Source organism: Lodderomyces elongisporus, chromosome 5 (genome assembly GCF_030384665.1).
Source record: "Lodderomyces elongisporus chromosome 5, complete sequence".
Taxonomy (NCBI): domain Eukaryota; kingdom Fungi; phylum Ascomycota; class Pichiomycetes; order Serinales; family Debaryomycetaceae; genus Lodderomyces; species Lodderomyces elongisporus.
Window position 1 is genome coordinate 838,128 of NC_083677.1, and position 21,332 is coordinate 859,459.

The window sequence follows — 21,332 nt, forward strand, 5'->3', positions numbered from 1 at the left end:
TAAAATATGCCAAAGCCTCATTTCCCAATACTCGTAAAAGCAGGGTTGTTGGTAACAAAAGAGAAAAAGAACATACATTACCTCATCACCATCTTCATCAGAGAAACATCTGTGACAATGGCATTCATAATACATTCAATACAATTTAGAGTATGATTTTGTTGATGGTCTGATTAGCTGCATTAAATATAAAGAATAGCTATATTGATGAATATACTAAATGCAATTTGTATTAATATTGAAACTACCCGATACTAGCTCATTTTTCTCCTTTCTTTTGTATTTCTTCTTACTCATCTTCATCTTCTTCATCATCCTCGTCATCTTCTTCTTCTTCGCTGGAGTCGTCGTCATCACTGATTTCATGTCCCAACTGTTTTAACCTCTTTGCATACTTGTTCTTTTTCTCATCCAAATCTGCCATTAACAACATCAAATCATCAATTTCTGATTTGGGTACAAGTGACGTAATTCTTTGCTTTAAATTTTTAATTTCTTCTTCAAGTCCAGCATTTTTACTCTCAAGCGTGCTTACCTTTTCAAATACAGCATCCAGCTTCGTTTTCGACTCCAGAATATTTTTCTCCAACTCCAAATTTTGGTCCGATACAGTTTTCGCTTCTTCTTTGGTACTTTTGAGGTCTAATTGGAGTTTCTCGAGTTGACTTAAAGCATCACTTTTTTCCTTACTCAAATTGGTAATCTTTTTTTCATCAGCTAATTGTTTTGCCTTGTACGCATCTTTTTCTTCTTGCAACTTTTCGATTTGATTGGAAAGATCAATTTTTTCCTCTTCAAGCTTATCTATGCGCTTTTCAAACCGATTTTGATTGTCAGTTTGAAGAGATTTGAATGATTCTGCCTCTTTAATAAGCCTTTTTTTGTCTGCAGTCAAGGCTTCAATTTCCTTGTCAAGTTGTGCTTTCTCTACTTTAACCTCTTGAAATGTACTTTCGAGCTTTCCTTTATCTGTATCAAGGCCTTTGATTTTATCTTCCAACTCATCAATTTTGGTTTTCAAACCTTGGTTTTCGTCTTTTAATGATGTACCAGATTCAACTTCTTTCTCCAAGCCACTAATCTTTTCCTCCATAGCCAGGTTCTCCTTTTTCAATTTTTCCACAATATCAGTCAACTCGTTGGAAGTCGCTTGCTCAAGTTTACTTTTATCATCGAGTACTTTCTGAAGACTTTTCAAATCCAGTTCAAGTTTGGATTTAGATTTCTCAAGTTCTGCAAATTGTTTTTTCAGATCCTTCAAATCTTCTTGTACTTTTTCGGATTGGCTCAATTTTTCTTTCAATTCACTAATTTCATTTTGTAAGCTCTTCTTATCAGACTCTAAAGCAGCAATTTTTTTGACAAGAACTTTAGATTCTTCATTAATGGTTTTTTCATTTTGCTTAAGATCTTCAATTGTCTTATCGTGCTCTTTTTTAAGCGTTAAAGCTTCGTTTTTGGCTTCCTTTAACTCACCTTCTAATTCCAAGATCTTGGCTTCTAAAAGTTTCTTTGAGTCAACTTCTTTTTCCTTTTCGGATAAACTAGCCTGATGTTTCTTAATTTCTTCGTCACGATTTGTTAACTCAGTATTGAGCCGATCTATTTGTTTCTCAAGGTCATTGTGCTTCTCTAGTTCTTTCTCTTTCTTCTGAATTTCAGTTTCAAAGTTTTTGATTTTTTCTTCAAGGTTTTCAATATCATCTTTTGCTCTATCCAATTTTTCCTTCATCTCCGACTCGTGGTGGATCAAGTCCTCGCGTGCACGCTTAAGTTTTGATGAAAGCTTCTCCACCTCAATATCGGCTGATGCTTTTTGCTCCTTAACTTCTGTAAGTGATGATTCTAGTTCGGTAAATTGCAGACTTTTCTCTTGTAATTGCCCCGACAACAAAGACAATTGCTTTTCTTGTTCCTTTATCTTTGCTGCAAAATGGTCCTTTTCCATAGTCAACTTGTTCGCATCCACAGTTTTATTTGCAAGTTGCAGCTCGAGCGAGGTTATAGATTTTTTAAGGATGGAAATCTCTTCTTTGGACTCTGAAACAACTTTATTTGCTGCATCTCTCTCTTCTTGAATTTTGCGAAGACGATATTCAAGATCTTTTTTTATTTTCTCAGCTTCATTCCTAACGTTCCTGGTCTCTTTCTCTGAAACTTTTACCTTGTTATCCCACTCAGAGTTTTGTTTTTTCAATTGGAATAGGTCTTTGGTCATGCCATTAACTCCATCTTCTAACTTTTTCTTTGCTTCTTCTGTGGTTTTAAGTTTAGTTTCTGTCAGCGAAAGTTGCGATTTTAATTGTGAAATTTTGGTCTTTGTCTCTTCCAATTCCTTTTTATAGTCAAGATGATTTTTCTCAAGTCCCTCCTTGATCTTTTTCAACTCCAATAATTCCTTTGACGAAGTTGAGTGCTTATCGCGGAATGTAGACAATTCGACTTTGACTTTTTCCAAATCAACATTTGTTTCTTCAAGTTTTTGTTGCAATTCTTTCGTTGTGGTTGTCAATTTCTCAACTTCCAGTTTGTGCAGATCCTCTTTTGTTGCTGAATCGGCTCTCTCTTGTTCCAATCTATTTGATACCTCGGCAAGTTTCATGTCAACTTCTTCAAACACTTCATAAGAGATCCTGCCACGGGGCTCTGCTGCAGGATCATGAAACAAAGCCCTCTTGATCCTCGTCATATGCTCTCTCATCAATTCAACATAACACTGATCAAAGTAAACATCGGGAAGACCACTTTCATCTTGTACAGATACAAAATTCAGCGTTTCATCAAAATATTTAAACACTGGGTTGGCAGTCAATTGATTTATTTTGTGCGCATAATTATCCATTCCTATACTTTTGACCAATAACGCGTGCAAGTCTTGTCTCTTAATGGGTGAATCCTTTGATGAAAACTCATATGCTATACCAAGAAGCATGGCAGTCATTCCATGCACAATAGAGTTTGTTTCGGAAGTATTATTGGATAAAAAGGCCAAAATTGATTTCACTGTTGACTCATCATTTAAAAAATCATTTACTGCATCAAAGTCTTCAAAGATCCATGTTGTCAACAACATGAGGTAGCCAATCGAGACTCTTTGATCCATATCTTCGAATGTCGTCACCAATAGTTCCGACATTGCTTGAATTGAGGCCATCACTTCTTCACCTGAGTTTTCATTACCCGTCATAACAGCTCGTGCAATATTTTTATTCTCCGGCTCATCTTCAAAAATATACATGAGAATACACGCTGAGAACCATACCTTGTATGGGTTTAGTTTGACCTCGGCATCGTATTCCATAAGAGACTTGAAAATATTACCATAAGGAATATCCTTGGTTGCTGTACCGTGACCATTCATATCCATGTATTCTTGCTTGTCTTTTCCTTGTTCTTTTTTTTTTTCTTCTTCTTTTTCTTCTTTATTCAATTCCTCGTTTGATTCCTCGTTCAAGGGGTAATAGTTCTCCGAGTGGTAGGCACTGATCTGATCCTTTAAAAACGCCAGTTTGGCCTCTTGGTTGTTCTTGAAATAAGCTTGTAAGCAATAAGAAGCACTTATCCTCACATCAAACAGATGCACTGAATTTATAAATAAACACCAATTGAGTAGTGCCAATGGAACCAGGACGGGTGGGTTATTTGCTTGAGTCTGCACGGGTAAGCAAGGGTCGATATACGGCACATCAATTTTGGAAAATTCGTATTGTATATTGTGGTTGCCTCTTATCGCATCTGCCGCAGTAAGTAACGCAGTCGCTCGTACTGAGTTTTCGGTCAGTGAAGAGAAGATAAGTTTCAAAATAACATAATGAAATCCTTCCTTGAAAAGCTTGTCCTGATTTTGCATAATCAATTCATTATTCTCAGCTACTAATAGTCGACCAATCTCCAAACAGATTCTCATATTCTGCACTCGTTGCTCGGTCCACACCATTGGTACTGGTGCATCCAATGCACCGTTCAAGTTTGGGTTTAATTCTTCCGATGAGTCAAAACCAGATGAACCAGGAGCCAGCTCATCAAAAACCGCCTCATCCAACAACCGGGTAAGACCTGGAACGCATTGGGTCTCCATAAAGTACTTTTGATTCGAGGCATTGTAAAGAAGTAAGTTGGTAATCAAAGTTAAGCAGTCTTGTACCAAAATTGATCCTCGAATACCGCCTTCCTCGTCTATAATATTGAACAATGTCTCAAACGTGTTTTCAAATGCAACCAATTTCTGTATGTTGAAATTGTTGTTGACAAGCGCCATCAAGAGCAAGATCGCTTCGTTCCGTACGGGTTCATTGGTATCGTTGAGAACAGCACAGATACTAGACATGGCTGTCGGCGCGTGCAATAACACATCTTTCGCTCTTGAGCTCCTACTGAGAACCAAAAACTCTAATAATTGCAAAGCATAAAATTTCAAGTGGTAATCATCCTCTGTCAACTCTTGAATCAATAAACTCAACATCTCGGGGTCTTGCAATATGGCATCAGCGATCCAAAGGGACAATTGGTCCAATGAAAATTCCTCCATCAATAATGGCGATGGGTACTTTCCGTTTTGCTGTCGCAGCTGCTGGGAAATCCAACCACGTGTTGCATCTTCCTCGGTATCTTCTCCACGAATGAGCAAGATTAAGAACGTTTCTAAAAGTGCTTTTGCCAAAGCAATATTCTCCGAGTCTTTTTTAAAAGTTGAAATTAATGGTCGTAGTCCATGCTCAACCACAGACTCTCGATATTGACGACTAAAACTCTTCAAGCCTAAAACAGCAGAACGTCTGTCCGAGACCAAAGTTGCGTGCTGAAGTCTGCTGCATAAGGTTGGAATGGCCTCTTCTACCAGCTGCACCTGAGATTGAGAGCCTAATATGTTGTTAATATACTCCATAATAGCTCAATCCAGTGCAGTGCAATGCAATATATAAAAGAATGAATGAATGGAAGAAAAGTTTAAAATAAAGAGAGAGAGTGTGTGTGTGTGTGTGTGTGTGTGTGTGTGTGTGTGATATCGAGGCTCAGGTCGGCGGGTATATTAAAGATGCGCTTGTTTGCTTGTTTGGTAGTTCTGTTGTTTGGTTGTTCTGTTGTTCTGTTGTTTTGTTGTCTGTCTCTCAGTATGTCAAACTTGGTGGTAGGACACATGAAAATGTGAATTTTGAAAAAAAAATCGTCTCTTTTTGTGTTGCAAAAATCTCCTATTTATTTTTTATTTGTTTTTTTTATATAAATTTTGTTTTCGTTATTAATTCTGTAACTGACACGTCGAAATCTATGGACTAGAACCTGATGCTAGTTCAGGATTTACATCAACACAATCATACTCATAATCAAGATTTGGAGGATGGTGGTGATAACATCAGGGAGTCTACTGAGAGCTTACTTCCTACTACTGTGACTTTATTCCCAGATATTGCAAACCTAGAAGATTTTTTCAACGATGGAGAGGATGAAACACACCAAGGAATGACTATCATCAATGAATGGGCTCTTTCAAAAATCAGTACACTACAGTCGAAACTTGAACAAATGCAACATACACGAGATGCAAAGTTCTATAGGGGCAACAGTGGCGGGTTTCAAAAATTTTCGAGCAGTTCAATTTACCAACTAGCAAATGAAGTATTTGGTTTTAATGGTTGGTCTACTGAAATATTACTGTGTGTAATGCAAGAAATTCGCGTCTCAAATGAAGAACAGGATGATCAGGTGGCACGAACTCATACTACGCTCGAAGCCAATTCAAACAACTTGGATCTACTGACAAGAGAATCTTCTTCTGGAAAAACTTTACTGAGTGGTAAAAGGTACTCAGCTAAAAGTCTGTGTTTGGTTAAATTGGTATTGCTAGATGGAACGTGTCGAGAAGATTTTGGATTTGGAACAGCAACCAATGTGCCTTCAAAACACGCTTGTTTTGCAAAATGCAAAAAAGAGGCTGTAACTGATGCCATAAAAAACGCCATTCTTGGTTTGCGGGATGTTTACAATTGTTACGAACTGAATCAATTTTTTCAGATGTCTAGCTTGATCAAAAAAAATGAGTTGCAAAAAAACAGATAAGAATAAAGAATAAAAAAAGAAAGAACCAAAAAATAAAGAATAAAGAACCAAAAAAAAGAACCAAAAATAAAGTAAATCTCGGGGTAATTCGGTTTATCTATCAATTTAAATTTCTACATAATTATAGCATTGCATAGCATAAATTTTTTTTTTTTTTCAATCTCATCGTGTTAAATCATATCTAAAAATTGCCCTTATTATCCGCATCAATAATCTAAGATGCTAAACTTTGGGAACTCGCGAATATTTGGTTTTGGAATCTCGTCTATCAAATAAATCTCTCCATTATCGTCTATTCTCTCTCTGTCTCTTTCACTCATATTGTGTACCTCATCTATATTCTCTTTAATGAGTGCAATCAACTCACACCAACTTTTTTGTATTTGATATGCTTGTTCCTTCATTTGCCTTCTGATGAGCACTTCAATGAGTCTTATTGCATCTTGCTCGGTAGAGTCAAGTCTCTCGATTAATCTGCCCACGGATCTAATAAGGTACTCCTCTTCATAAATTGTCCCTTTTCTACCTTGTGCTTTCTTTCTTTCTTCTCTCTTTCTATTCTTTGCGGTACGTCTGGATGCACCTGTCTTGGCAGTACCGGCTGTTTTACCCGTATACCTAGTGAAAAAAGAAGGAGCAGTTGATGTTTCAGAAGCAGCAACTGATACGTTATCAGGTGTATCAAGATCATCAGGATTACCATAGAATGCATATGGATCATCTTGCTTTTTAGTTCTCAATTCTCGAAGTCTTCTCAATTGAGAGTTCATTTGACCCTTACAGTCAGCTAGTAACTCGGCAATCACACCAAATCCCTCGTTAATTTGCACATCAACGACACTTTCAATAAGATCTGCATTTTGGGTACGCTCTGCAAGTAAGATGGCCTGATCAAACCAATATTGTTTACAATAAAGTCTAACTGCCTCTCTAACATTTTGTAAACAATAGTACTCAATTTCTGCGGCATCGCTGTATTTATGATCTGCAGTCAATGTCGCTACTAAGGAGTTTGCAGTTTCAATCAACTTGGTTTTAAAGTTTGGCTTTTCGGCAATTGATAAAGCTTGTCTCCACTTCTTGGCCAAAATATAGTTCTCCAACGCCAGATCGAGATCCTCAAGATACTCATAGGTCAATGCTGACTCGCCAAAGTTTGTTTGATCATGTAAGTAATTTGCAAATAAACTCATGACGTCATTAGTTCTTTTCTTGTCGTAAGTATATATCTTCATTGCAAGTTTATACAATTCGTGCTTCACAACATAATTATCAAATCTTTCATATGCCTCATCTCCCATTTCGTGCAACCATTGCAACGCTTTATCGTGGTTTTTCAAATAATCATCAATCAAAAATTTACGCTCAAGGTCAGTTTGCACATGAAGATTCTGCAAGAATGGAAGATACTCTTTAGGATCCATTTGCGATTGTTGAGCAATCAATAAAGTGGGTTTGACGTTATACAATCCAAGACAAGTTTGGTACAATTTGTTGACATCTTGCAAGAAGCAAAGGTGGGTGATTGCAGTCTCCTTTTGTTTCTCGTCAGTAAATGACTCGCTCAATTCCAATGCGGCAACCAAATTTGGTGGCTTTTCGCATGCGTATGCAGTCAAGATAGTTTGCATGTATTTCTCAAAATACTCTGGTTTTAAAAGCACGGCAAGGATGGCTTGACATATTCTGTTGACTTTTGAATCCTCAAATTTTTCAAACTTCTTTTGGTTCTTATCAGATACATTGAACTTTTTTTTGAATGCTGGTTGCAAAGTTTCACCTTCTTTTTTGAGTTCTGATTCGTTTATTCCTGCATCGGTCAAAGTCTCCTTGTATTTCGAAGCTGTAACATCTTCTTCGTGAAGACAAGATACAAAAAGGTCCAAATATTCAATCTTGCCAATTTGATTTACAAAAAGTTCAATGTTGTTAAAGAACAGCACGGTATCGTAATCATGTAGAATATCCAAATCAATTCTGTGGGTACGGCAAGCAATAAATGCCAGTTTATAATCCTTTTGGGAAATGAACTTTCTAATCGCTGTGAGCACCATAATTCTTGGACAGATGGTTTCGATATTACCTCTAGGGGCCTCTAAAACAACAGAGTACTTGCTTGGCATGGTATTCACCAAAAATGAGCCTCTTTCAATTTGTCTAACTCTTTCGTCATGAATATTTTCATTTGACAAGTTTTGGAAAACTTCGAAATTTTCATGTCTAGAATTCAAGTGGACAAAGCATAATTTTGAAAGCACGGTGGTGAAAAGCAAATGCGATTCTGTGATTAACATTGAAGTAACACCACTAACCACAGGTACTTCATTGCGGAATAATTTACCAGTTCGAGAAATTCCAAATGCTTCAAACTCGTCGGTTGCCTCATTGTATGATACTTCAATTTCTCGACACAATTGAGGAAATCTAGTAATTTCTCTTGAATCTTGGGTCGAGCTTAATTCAATAATCTTGTTGTCAACTGTTTCGATGATGACGGTAGCAAAGTCTGCACGCGATTTTAGCAACACAACTTTAGGTGTAATGTCAACAGATTCATTCATCTTTGGATTGGAGATGTCGTCAACTTCAAATAGGACGATTCGTGAATACATTGGTGCGTCAATGACAACGGCGATAAAGTCATCTCTAATAAATGCAATCTGCTTAGCAACTTCGTTGCTTTCGTTAATGTACTTCTTTGCATCGAGGTGACTAACAACCTTTGGTTGAGCTCCTGCTTTCATTTCTTCCAAGCTCAACTGACTAAAATATAAGTCGTTATCACTTGTTAAAATCGCATACTTTTCATTTGATTTACTCACAGCAAGATCAGTTATATTTCCCAATACATCCAACTCTCTGTAGCTTATTGGTGGAGGGACATTTGCAACTGAGAGTGGAGTCATCTTTGCAGTGGCACCATCCACTACCAAAGTCATACCAACATCATCTCCAGATCTAGTTGGTCCGGTGACGACTTTGTGGGTCAAATCAACAATTTGAAGACCATTGGCAGTACCAATCATAAAGTTCGAAGGCTTTTCGGGATGAAACTTGGTGAAAATTATTCCTTCAGCAAATAGTTCTTGCTTCAAATACCAATGGTAATTTTTTGATGTCCAAAGTTGAACTCGATCATTCATTTGTAAGAGTAGAATTTCGCTATCCGAACTCCAAATAACGTTTTGAACAACCTCGTCTTCTGGATTGAGTCTAGTATTGAACTGACCATGTCTAAGACCATTTCTTTCATAAAACACCAAATCAAGAACCTCTTCCCCATCTTCATCGTCAATGTGTCTTTGAGTTGAAGCAATTAATGCACCCTGAGGTTTCCAGCCTAGGTTGTGTTCTAATCCATCGACTGCTTCATTAACACTATCCAATTCACCTTCTCTATCAAAAACTCGGATTACTCTTCTGTCATACATCTCACCCGAGTCCTCAACCAACACGGGCTCGACGGTGCTAACAGCAAAGTAGTTGGAGTCACCTCTCCAACTTATTCGCACGGTTCCATCGTCCATGCGCGATAATGAACCTTTTTCTACCTCGTTGACTGTAGGATCGCGTAACGGTTCAGTTACTGAGTCGTGGCCATGTGCGTGATCATGCGAGTGTCCATTGATGTTCTTTCCTTTTTCTTTTCCTTTTTCTTTTTCTTTCTCCCTTTCCAAAGCCTTAAACCCTTTACCTTTGAATTGGGTCTCTTTTTTACCCCATCCAACGGAAACGTGCTTCAGATCTGTAATTTTAATATCTGCCGAGTCAAGTAACTTTTCAGTAATCGGTTCCAAAATCCGAGACAATAACAATAATTTGTTTTCATTTGTGATCATTGCCAAAGTTTCCTCATCTACTGACCACTGTGCTGCTTGTATACCAACATCAATGGTTCCGACTATCTCAATAACCACATTTTCGTAATCCTGCACTGGTTGTTGCGAGTCGTATGTGGCTGTAACAATATCACCGTTGGCAAAGACAAATACTAATTGTGAGGAATCGACAAAGTGTGCGGTGCTGAGCAACTTAGAGTTTGCTTCAAAGCTTGCCAATACAGTGACATTACCATTCTTGTGAAATTGTTGCACTTCAATAACAGGGCTTTCGTCTGACGATAGGACGAATGTGATGGCATCGGAAACTGTATCGTAAACGGAGTCAATTATATGTAGATCCGGGTATGTTCTGGACTCAGGTTTGATGTAACCCCTATTTAAAACAATCAAGTTCTTCATCCCGATCAATTAAAGTGGCCTTTATGATGTGTGGTGTGGTGTAATGTAGTGTATGAATGGAAGTGGCTGTATTACTCTATGCCCGTTACTACTTTTTCTCTATGGTAATCTCTAATCGCTTCAGCTTTTTTTAAGAAAAAAAAAAAAATTTGGGAAGTAATCATCTCTACTGGTACTGTGTGCAGTACTATAATATATTTTTCTATTTTCTTTTCGGCTTCCTTTTTTTTTCTTTTTCTTTTTCTTTTTTGCTCTTGGTAGCAATAGCTGATTATTTTTTTTTTTGGTTGTTGTATTATTTGCCATTGACTATGCTGCGACACCTTTAGTAGTACAAGTTGCAAAAAATTTAAAATAGAAGTAATAAAAAAAGAACCAGAAGAATAACTGAAAAACACTATGTTGAAATAAAAAAAATATATATGAAGATTAAAATAACCCAAGCAGGTGGAAAGAAGTAAAAAGAAAAAACTAATGTGGAAAAATGTGTGGGTCCAATTTTGGGTCAAAGTTTGGGTCAAGATGTAGCTTTTAGGTACTAGCTATCGATTGCAGAGAAAATATAGAGTTTGCGAAAAAGTATCACCGATAATGATTTGTCTAATAAACTAAATTATAGAATATATGCGAATATGACTTTATAAAGACAGTACAAATAGATTTTGTCTTTATGTTATTTTTTTTTTCTAAAGTTGTACTGAATCTAATTTTTTCATCACTGAATCATTTTTATATGCCTCAACCGAATCTTTGATAACCAAGTTTGGATATAGCTGATCCTTGCTCAACTCTTGTTTGCTGATAGGGTCGTATTTTCCCTTTTTCTTCATGTGATTCAATATGGTTTCTTTCTCATAAGTGATACCGCTAGGTGTGATGACTGGGTCTGTAAATACTTCGTATGAAATTGGGTCTAGCAAATGGTCAGGAGCATCTTCCATTAGGTCATTATTTGAGTTCACCAATGACAAGCTACTTTTGGTAGAGCTGTCGGAGGAGAATGATGCAGAAGTGCTGTATTTTCTGGTGGTTTGTAAAGGCGTTGTTTTTTTCGACAGCATCTTGTCATTGTATAGTGAATGTATGTAGTTGTTTTTGAAAACGCCTAACAAATTAGAAAGCTCCTCTAGCTGAGTATTCAAGTATAAAAATAGTTTCTCATAATAGGACGACGACGACGACGACGATGATGATGATGATGATGATGATGACGACGATTTACCTCGCTTTGATTCGGATCCACAGTCACATTCGCGTTCGCATTCCTTCTGTAGCTGTTGGATCATTTTTTCGTGGTCCGATTCCATCAAAGCAGTGAGCTTATTCAATAAAGTGTTGCCGTCATACTGGTGAAGCTGAGCCTTGGTCATTTCGATGTCGTGGCGAACATGCGGTATAAGCTCTTCGTAACTTCCACGAACTTGTTTCCCTCGTGGCGCTTTCTTTGGCTGTGGTTTGGAATTAAAGACAAACTTGAAGTTAGGTATCATTGATGTGGTAATTGATGAACAAGTCTCGAATAAGTGAATGTATTAAAAACAAAATAAGGTTGAAGAAAAGCTGGAAAATGGAGTACTTAGGATGAATCAAAAGTACTGAGAGAACGAAACTGATTAATTTTAGAAAATATAAAGAAAAAGGAATGGAAAAAGAAAAAGAAGAAAAAGAAGAAAAAGAAGAAAAAGAAGAAAAAGAAGAAAAAGAAGAAAAAGAAAAAGAAAAAGGAAAAGGAAAAGGAAAAGGAAAAAGAAGGAAACTGTCAAATGAATATGGAGCTCTCAAAGGAGTTGCTTCGAGGTAAGCAAATCTCCTAGTATACATCATCTTCATCACATTGACCTCCGACAATACACTGCTTTCCAGAAAAGTTTGTGATACTAATATGATTTAAAACAATTTAATTAGCAAAAAAAAACAAAACGATATAAAAAATAAAAAAATAATAAAAATAATACAAATAATAAATAAATAAAAAAACGCAAATCAAAGAGTATAGTTTATGTATAAACTCTTTCTTTGACAGGGGAAGCTCGCTTGTGTAGCAATATGCAAACCCGTGTCAAGCGCGATTACGAAACATGATGCTCATTATAGCTACAACACACTAAAAACTTTTACTAACGTGGATTCTTTATATGAATTTAAATTTATGATACCAAGGACTTGAATGGTATTCTACTAGAAATAACTAATTGAAAGAAAAAGAAAAGAAAGAGAAGAATAGAAGGAAGCAACAAACAAAAATTGCAGAAGCTCAACACATTATCATAAACATAAATTGTAAAGAAAAAAAAAATTTTGATACTGAATGCCGGAAGGGAAGATTGGAAGCTGGATAATTTGATGTTATTTTTTTTTTTCCTTTCTTTTATTTTTTTATTTATTTTGCAGCCTCTAAAAGAAGGTAGCACAAAATCAACAGCGGACTATATGACATCACCAACCCTTTAAATTAATTCAATTTTAATTTTTTTTTATTTTTTAATTTTTAATTCTTCATTTTTAATTCTTCGTTTTTTACTCCTTCGATTAGCAAACACAACAAAAACGTCGTCAAAATGCATTATTTGATACTTGCCGAAAAATATCTGGAAAAAGGGAAGGTAAACTAAAAAAAAGAAAAAAAGAAAAAAAGAAAAACGGACAGGCTGGAAAACTGGGAATATTGTGCAATGTTTCAGTAGATTTAATGTACTAGCAAAACTGACAATGTAGTACAAACAGCGAAAACAAGTTTGTGCCGACTGCGAAGCCTGGGTATGACAAAATAGTTTAGTTTTTACTTTGCCTCTATGTATAAGAAATAGGAAAACAACAGTTTGGAGAGAAGAAGGAAGGAGGCGAAGGAGCCGTAATCAGTAGATGAAGGAGCGTACAATAAATTTCACAAAGTCTTTTTAAGTATTTGCTTAAACTGTCCATATTATTACATCATTGTTAATTGGGATCCCTTTCAGATCTATTTAAACAAATAAGCCTATGACGATATATATATAAAAATATTACATGAAATGGAAAACAAAACCAAAAATGAAAAATGGAAAATGGAAAAAAAAAATTAAAAAAAAAAAAAAACTTTTGCATCAATCTGAAGTTCATTTTGTATATATCTTTGCTATGATGCACATCACCAAAAAGTGAAGGGGTAAACCCCATCTAAACTCAAGTGTGAATCCATCACTGGCTGACTTCTTCTTTAGATAGGCAAGAAGTTATACCTCGAATAGTAAATTTATGTCATGTTCCTAAAAATAAAAAGAAAAAAAAAGTTAGAATAACACCAATTAGCTTAATCTATATTATTGATAATTGTATTTGCAATTGACTATATGGACTAAGCTATAAACATCACGTGCTATCGATTATTATTAATTATATTTTTCTTTATCAAAACACTTGTATAAGAAAGTCGTGTATTTGTGCTCATAATAAATTTTGGGACGGTGGACAATTTCGAAACTCTGAGCAATGACACTCTTGGTGATGTTTTTGACGAAGTAGTAGAGGCAGGAACCAACAGGCATTATCATCATCAATAGCATCATCATCAATAGCATCAGCGAGCAACGAAAGTTATATACAATAATAATATACAAAAGTTTAGTGCTCTAATATCTTTTTTTTTGCTGTGCTGAACTTTGTTGAACTCTGTTGAACATAACAACGAAATCAAGATGGCCGACAGAGAGGAAAAAGAAGAGGCCGTGTTCCGTTCTGCGGACATGTCTCTAGTACAGCTATATATCCCCACAGAAGTGTCTAGAGCAATTGTTTACAAAGTAGGACAACTCAATGTTTTGCAGTTTAGAGACTTGAACTCAAAAGTCACTGAGTTCCAACGTTCTTTTGTCAAAGAGTTGCGTAAGCTTGATAATGTCGAAAGGCAATTTAGATTGTTCAAGAAGGAATTGGATTTCAGAGATATTCATATCAAACTTTATCCATATGAGTTCTCAATCCCACAACAATCTGATATTGATGAGTTGGTTGAAAACTCACAGCTCTTGGAAGATCGTGTTGTGCAATTGCGTGACTCGGTTGATACTTTGCACAATAATGAAAATTATTTGAAACAACTTAGATACACTATCCGTGCAGTTGATAGGTTCTTCAATGTCGAAGGCGAGAGAACAACTTCAGAAGAGAGTGCGCTCTTATCTGAATTGGAGCATGGCGCTACTAGTCATGTACATTCAGCATCTTCATTCATCTCTGGTGTGATTGATACCGAAAAGATTGGAGTGTTGCAACAAATATTATGGAGAACATTGAGAGGTAATATGTACTACCATAGTGAAGCGTTGGAAGAAGAAATCTACGACGCCAAACACAATGCATTTGTCCCCAAGAGTTCATTTATCATCTTTTCGCACGGTTCAATGATTCACGATAGGATAAAAAAGATTTGTGAATCGTTGGATGCGATCATTTTTGATATCGAAGGCTCTGCTGAGGATAGACTGAAACAGTTGTCCAAGACCAACATCAAGCTCAATGACTTGTCTACCATTTTGAGTGAATCTGAAAATGCACTTACTTCAGAGTTGATTGCTATTAGTCACGACTTGTACAAGTGGTGGGAATTGATTGCACGTGAAAAAGCGGTTTATCAAACAATGAATATGTGTGATTACGATGGTGGTAGAAAGACATTGGTTTGTGAAGGCTGGACCCCAACCGACTCGATTCAAGATTTGAACAATACGATACAGGATTATGACCAAGCTCAAGCTATACCAACTATATTGAATGTCCTCAATACCAACAAAACGCCACCAACATGCAACCGTACCAACAAGTTTACCTATGCTTTTCAATCTATTTGTGACGCGTATGGTGTGGCAAAATACAAAGAAATTAATCCCGGATTACCAACAATTATCACATTTCCATTTATGTTTGCCATTATGTTTGGTGATATGGGCCATGGTTTTATTGTATTTCTTGCTGCTTTGGCGATGGTCCTCAATGAGAAAAGATTGGATGGTATGAAGAAAGATGAGATTTTTGATATGGCATATACTGGACGATACATTTTGTTGCTCATGGGCATTTTTTCCATGTATACCGGGTTTATATACAATGATATATTTTCCAGGACAATGACTTTTTTCCCTAGTGGTTGGGAATGGCCAGAGAATTTCAAGTTGGGCGAGACAATTGTGGCCAAGTCCGTTGGCACGTATATCTTTGGGTTGGATCCCGCATGGCATGGAACAGAGAATGCATTATTGTTTTCAAACTCATACAAGATGAAATTGTCGATTCTTATGGGGTTCATTCATATGACGTATTCCTATTTCTTTGCCCTTGCCAACTTTCTTTATTTCGATAGTGTGATTGATATTGTTGGAAATTTCATTCCTGGTCTTTTATTTATGCAAAGTATCTTTGGATACTTGTCGCTCTGTATTGTTTACAAATGGACTGTTGACTGGTTTGCGGTGGGAAAACAACCTCCGGGACTTTTAAACATGTTGATTTCGATGTTTTTATCGCCGGGTACAGTTGAAGAGCCCTTGTTTGCTGGGCAAGCTCAAATACAGATTGTTTTGTTGATCATTGCGTTGATTTGTGTTCCATGGTTGTTGTTGGTGAAGCCACTTTATTTAAAGAGACAATTGGATAGAAAGGCCAAGACGCATGGTGCATATTCCCAGTTGCCCAATGATGGTGAAAACAATGTGGATGGAGAAGGATTTGTTTTTGATAATGAAAGTAATAATGAAAATAACAATAACAACGAGGATGTTGCTGATAATGGTGAAGAAGATGAAGACCACGAAGAGCATGGTTTCGGTGATATCATGATCCATCAAGTGATTCATACTATTGAATTTTGCTTGAATTGTGTTTCCCATACTGCTTCTTATTTGAGATTATGGGCGTTGTCTTTGGCACATGCACAATTATCCACAGTGTTGTGGTCGATGACTATTAGCAAGGCTTTTGGTCCAACTGGTTTAATGGGGGTTATTGCTGTGGTGTTTTTATTTGCAATGTGGTTTGTCTTGTCTGTGTGTATTTTGGTTGTTATGGAAGGTACTTCAGCAATGTTGCATTCGTTGAGATTGCATTGGGTTGAGAGTATGTCGAAATACTTTGAAGGTGGTGGTGCAATGTATGAACCTTTTGGGTTTGTTGGGTTGCTTGACAATGTTTTTTGAAATGAAAAACAAAAATAAGAAGAAAAATTATAAGAAGAAAAAGAACAAGAAGGGATCCATTCTTTGTAATTATGTACCTGAGTGTTTAGAGGAGTTTGATAGAGAGCGGTAAGGACAACCTCATTGAAGTAACAAGACGAACATTAAATAAGTAAATAAAAAAAGGAAAGAATGTAAAAAAACTAAGCAAATGGAGTATTTAATTTTGAAATCACTAATGGTTGTAGTTTTTACCCTCTAGTTTTTACCTAGTAAATTTTCTACTTTCGAATTTTTACCACTTGAGAGTTGAATATATGTATATTTATATGTACATATGAATGTATATATAAATGTATATAAAGGAACTTGAAATTCTGTGAATTGCAACGAAAATAGAGCTGGCGGGAGTAGTGAGAATGTGTCAGGTAGTGTTCTAATGCACAATAATTTATGTATATGCCATAATATAAGATCATTGATGAAGAAGAATCCGCAATTTGAGATTGGCCATAGTGGTTGACACCGATTTTTCCTGAACTTATAAAGGCTAGGTTCTTGTTAGTTGGGTCTGTTATAATAGCTACATAACGTTAAAAGTAGTACTGGATTTTTTTTTTTTAATATCTGCAAACTATGTTTGTATTCGTTATTATTTGTGTGTATATGTTGTGTGCACAGTTTTTGGTGTAATTTTCACGCCAAAATTAGAGGAACTGATTGCAAATGTTTGTTACGAGATATGTTTAGTGACAACAACAACAACATCCAGAAAAAGAGGGAGAAGAGTAGTCGATACCAGCACATAAAGTAAGAGTCGATTCGTATTTTTGAAAATTTGTAAATTGAATATTACTCTTTTTCTTTATGAACAAAAATTAGAGATGTCCAAATTGCAGCTCCTAACTTAAAAATGGGTGCAAAAAGAAAGCGAAACAATGCAAAACAAATACACTAGATATGGTAGAGTACAATTCTCCTACCCCTTACTCACTTAATCATCAAACCAAACATCAATGTGGATGATATACTAGACTTTTTTTTTTTCTCGTCTTCTTCTTCTTCTTCTTTTATTTAGTTTATTTGAATAGCATGATGCTGGGTGCGAGAAAGGATGGAGCCAAAGGCGGGAGCGGGAGCGGGAGCAGAACGAGAGCATAGAGGTAAATGGAAGGAGTTCAAACGATGTGTCTGTGCGTGTGTCTGTCTGTGTCTGAGTAAAAGTCGTAATGGGAAGAACCATGAATGCAAGGAGTAGTTGAAAATTGGAGTAAGAAATGAATAGAGTTTGAAATTGCTGGTAACCGCCAATAACCGAAATGTTACTGTACATTGTTTTTGAATGGTACCTTCCTTCATTCATTTATTCATTCATTCTTTTTTTTATTTAATTCTAATTTATTTAGTATTTTATTATGGCCAATTAAACAACGATTGTTTAAAGGAACTGAGAGATAACTGAAATACAATAAAGCATTAACATCATAAACGTAGTAAAGTCAGAGTTCCTCTCTTTCGTCAGTTTCGTTTTGTTTGCTCCAAAATTTTGTCTTTTTTTTTTTTTTTTTAATTTTCAATTTTGGGTGAGGTCTTTTCTCCTTTATATTTTTTTTTCTTTTCCTATTCTTTAAAATTTCAAACAGTACGTTTGCCACACCTTTTACACGTTTGCAATTGCGCGCATGGGAGCCTTCCTCCCCTCCAACACCAATTCCCAATTCCCAATTCGATTCTGTTTTGGGTGATTGAGTTGCCCAATGTGGAGAGAAGAAAGTTTTAACCTTGAACAAAAAAATCTTCACTTTAACCAGAAGAAGAAAGAGAAAAATTAAGAAATAGGAAACGTTTTGTTGATAAATTTGTAGAAGTGCTTGCACATTCGAATTCAGATTCAGGTTCAGATTCAAATTTACTTGTAGTTATACTTTGACTTAAGGAACAATGTTGCATGTTTGCTGGTAAAAGATATCTTGTTTTGAGGATACAGCGAGCATTTGGTATTACAAAAGGAGAAACAGACAAAGTAGAAGGAAAGAGGAGAGGGAAAGAGGTGGGAAGTGGGAAACAAAAAGAAAATAAAAATAAAAACAGGGCCAAAGTAGCAATAAAGTATCTCAATTTAGAAAAACTTGTTCCTTATTGGGATATCCAATTGATTGAGGGTGTCGGGTACATGGGAATATCTTCAAGTATTGAAGCAACTTCTTAAGCAAGGAGTATTCAATTTTAGTACAATGTGATTGTTCATAATCCATTATTCTGCAGAGCTAACTTTTCTCATTTACTGTTGTTCTCTACTCCCCATAAGGAAACCACATGTGGGTTTCAAGTGAATATGGTAGTACCACTGGTGGTGGTGGTGGTGGTGGTGGTGTCGCTGGTTCTGTCGCTGGTTGAAGTTTAGGTTTACAAGGCTTGAACGAGCATACACGGTCGTGTAATATTTACCACACGTGCTTTGTTTGGCCAATAGCACCTTTTTCCGTTTACTTTATTTCCGCCGCCCCCCTTTTTTTTTAATTTCCTCTAACAGGCGGTGGGGGGAAAGGCGAAAGTGCGTGGTGGTAGTGGTAGTGGTAATTGCGAGAGGGGGAGCGCGAGTCACGTTAATGTACCTATGCTTGTAACATCTTGACACCTTGACGTGCAAGAGTCACCACCTAAATAGAAAAAAGAAAAAAGGGAACAGGAAAAGGAAAAGGGAACAGGAAAAGCGAAACTAATGAAACAAATGATCCAAAAACAAGCGTTGCTTGACTCGAAAGAAGAGGAAGAAATTGCAAAAATTTTTTTTTTTGAAAGAGTCATGGTGCCTAGTAGGAAAGGGGGGTGGGTTTGGTAAAAGCTCCGACATCCGCTGTAGCACCGCCTGCATTTAAAATAATAAGAAAGAAAAGAAAGAAAAGTCGTGCAAACACCAAAATTGAAACCAACACGAAGCACGAAGAACTAGGCACGAGTATGAGCCCGAGCTTACTAGTAGAGGAAACCAATACCACTGATGGATGCACTACGAACAGTAACATCGTTGCTTCGTAGACAGAATTTTTTTCAGAAAAAAAACAGAGTAGAAGTTTTAGCAAACTGCGCAGTTTGCTCATAGCACAACCAGATGTTCTTTTTTCTTTTTTCTTTTTTTTTTCTGTTCCGGAAAACTGAAATTACAGAATAGTCATTGCATTGTCAATAGAATGAAAGCTCAAGATTCAGGTTTTGCTTCCTTAAAGAGAACTACGAGTTCTTTAGTGTCTATTGAACTTTGAATTGTAGAAACAATAATATTTGTTTTATCTCATCTACTACTATCACTGTTAGTACTATAATCTTATTGTCTTCTTGTTTGCTATAATCATTACCCAAGTAGCTCAATATTGTCAATCCATAAATCCCCCCCAAAAATTAAATTAAATTAAATTAAATTAAAAAATAAAAAAAAACTAAAATAAAATAAAGTGAAAAAAAAATCAACCAACAACAACAAAGCCGCAGTACAGTTTATATATTAACAATAAAGAATAAATTACCAAATCACCATAAAATTACCCATCTTGTAGCCAATACAAGAAGATTATTCCAAAGAGATTTCCATCGATCAGCAATGAGAACTTAAAACATGGATAAATCACTTTACGAAAACTGAGGTTAGGTTTGTATACTCTCTGCTGTTGTGAAAAATTATTTTTGTAACCTATATTGAATTCTTCCTTTTTTTCTTTTTAAGTATTTATTTTGTTTACTTCTTTTTGCGTAATTGGCAAAATGGAAAGGAGAGCCGTAAGAGCATAGGCATTTGACGTGTTGTAAGTTTAGGCGAATCGAGACAAGCAATACCAAACAAAACAAAACACAACCAAAACCAAAATCAGAGTAAAAAAGAAAATAATAATAATAATAGTAGAGGAGGAAAAGAAGTCAAATAACTTGCAACCGTATCTGTTAGTCTCCTCCGTATCAGCAAGAACAGTCTATAGCAAAAACAATCCATTTAATTATAACCAGAGTAAGTAGAGTGCTGAAAAAAATTAGAGAGAGAATAACAAAACAATCAATACAATCATTACAATAAAAGATGTTTCTTGTAGAGTGGGCCCACCTCCTAAAAACAGAATGCCAGATATTGCTCCGAGGTTCAAAGTTGCATTTTGGAAAAACAAACAAACAAAAAAAAAAATAAAAGACGCAAGCGCAATTATTCAAAATTACGTCATTTTTCAAAAGAAAAATAAAAAAAAAATAAAAAAGTATTCCAGAATAAGTAATTGCTACACAAATAATAATATTAATAATAATAGTAAAACAACAAGTGAGAACAAGTACAAAGAGAACCAAATAAAATAGTAGATTGGAGACATGGGGGGGGGGGGTGTTAGGTAAATTGTTAGCACCATTAAAAGTAGGAATAGAGAGAAAGAGAGAGAGATAGTGTGTGTGTGCGCCGAAGATGAGGATGAAAAGAAGATGACAAAGTCCTCTTCATTGTTAACATCTAGAACTACCAGTACTACTACAAGAAACATGATCATACATGTAATAACAGAAGAAATATGTTGAAGTGCTCCTGATATTGCACAATCGTGTGTGTGTGTGAAAATCTTTTCTGGTTCATCATTCAAGAGGCACAATCGTACAGATTGCTAAACAATCAAATTCAAATCTTGAGCATGGCCTTGTAAGTAGATAAAAGTAAACAAAAGATGGGTTTGGCATGAGATTTTTTGCGTGTCTTTTGTTTTATGTTTTATGTTTGTTGTTGTTGTTTGTTGTTGTTGTTTGTTAATGTTTATTTTTCTTTTCTAAATATAAACCACGCATGCTGCATTGTGTGCTATGACTTGGTGAAATCTCATCCTTTTGTTGTTGAATTCTTTTAAAATTTCAATTATCCAAG

General features: G+C 35.9%; 5 protein-coding genes across 5 annotated transcripts; 2 read left to right on the forward strand and 3 right to left on the reverse strand. All coding sequences in view use genetic code 12, as the record gives it.

Moving 5' to 3' along the window:
• Window positions 1-289: 289 nt before the first annotated feature.
• USO1 (Vesicle-mediated ER to Golgi transport protein) lies at window positions 290-4,885 on the reverse strand (the record flags this gene model as incomplete). Its single annotated transcript, XM_001524436.2, has 1 exon — window positions 290-4,885. The coding sequence occupies one exon, from the start codon at window positions 4,883-4,885 to the stop codon at window positions 290-292; it is 4,596 nt and encodes a 1,531-aa protein (XP_001524486.2).
• Window positions 4,886-5,283: 398 nt separating this feature from the next.
• Window positions 5,284-6,057, forward strand: RAD59 (mitotic recombination and DNA repair protein rad59; the record flags this gene model as incomplete). The annotated part of the gene is made up of 1 exon (XM_001524437.2): window positions 5,284-6,057. One exon carries the CDS (start codon window positions 5,284-5,286, stop codon window positions 6,055-6,057), a length of 774 nt encoding a protein of 257 aa, XP_001524487.2.
• Window positions 6,058-6,263: 206 nt separating this feature from the next.
• Window positions 6,264-10,298, reverse strand: ELP1 (Putative elongator complex protein 1; the record flags this gene model as incomplete). The annotated part of the gene is made up of 1 exon (XM_001524438.2): window positions 6,264-10,298. The coding sequence occupies one exon, from the start codon at window positions 10,296-10,298 to the stop codon at window positions 6,264-6,266; it is 4,035 nt and encodes a 1,344-aa protein (XP_001524488.2).
• Window positions 10,299-10,984: 686 nt separating this feature from the next.
• PVL30_004178 (uncharacterized protein) lies at window positions 10,985-11,788 on the reverse strand (the record flags this gene model as incomplete). Its single annotated transcript, XM_001524439.2, has 1 exon — window positions 10,985-11,788. The coding sequence occupies one exon, from the start codon at window positions 11,786-11,788 to the stop codon at window positions 10,985-10,987; it is 804 nt and encodes a 267-aa protein (XP_001524489.2).
• Window positions 11,789-13,972: 2,184 nt separating this feature from the next.
• On the forward strand, window positions 13,973-16,465 carry VPH1 (H(+)-transporting V0 sector ATPase subunit a; the record flags this gene model as incomplete). Its single annotated transcript, XM_001524440.2, has 1 exon — window positions 13,973-16,465. The coding sequence occupies one exon, from the start codon at window positions 13,973-13,975 to the stop codon at window positions 16,463-16,465; it is 2,493 nt and encodes an 830-aa protein (XP_001524490.2).
• Between the last annotated feature and the right edge of the window lie 4,867 nt (window positions 16,466-21,332).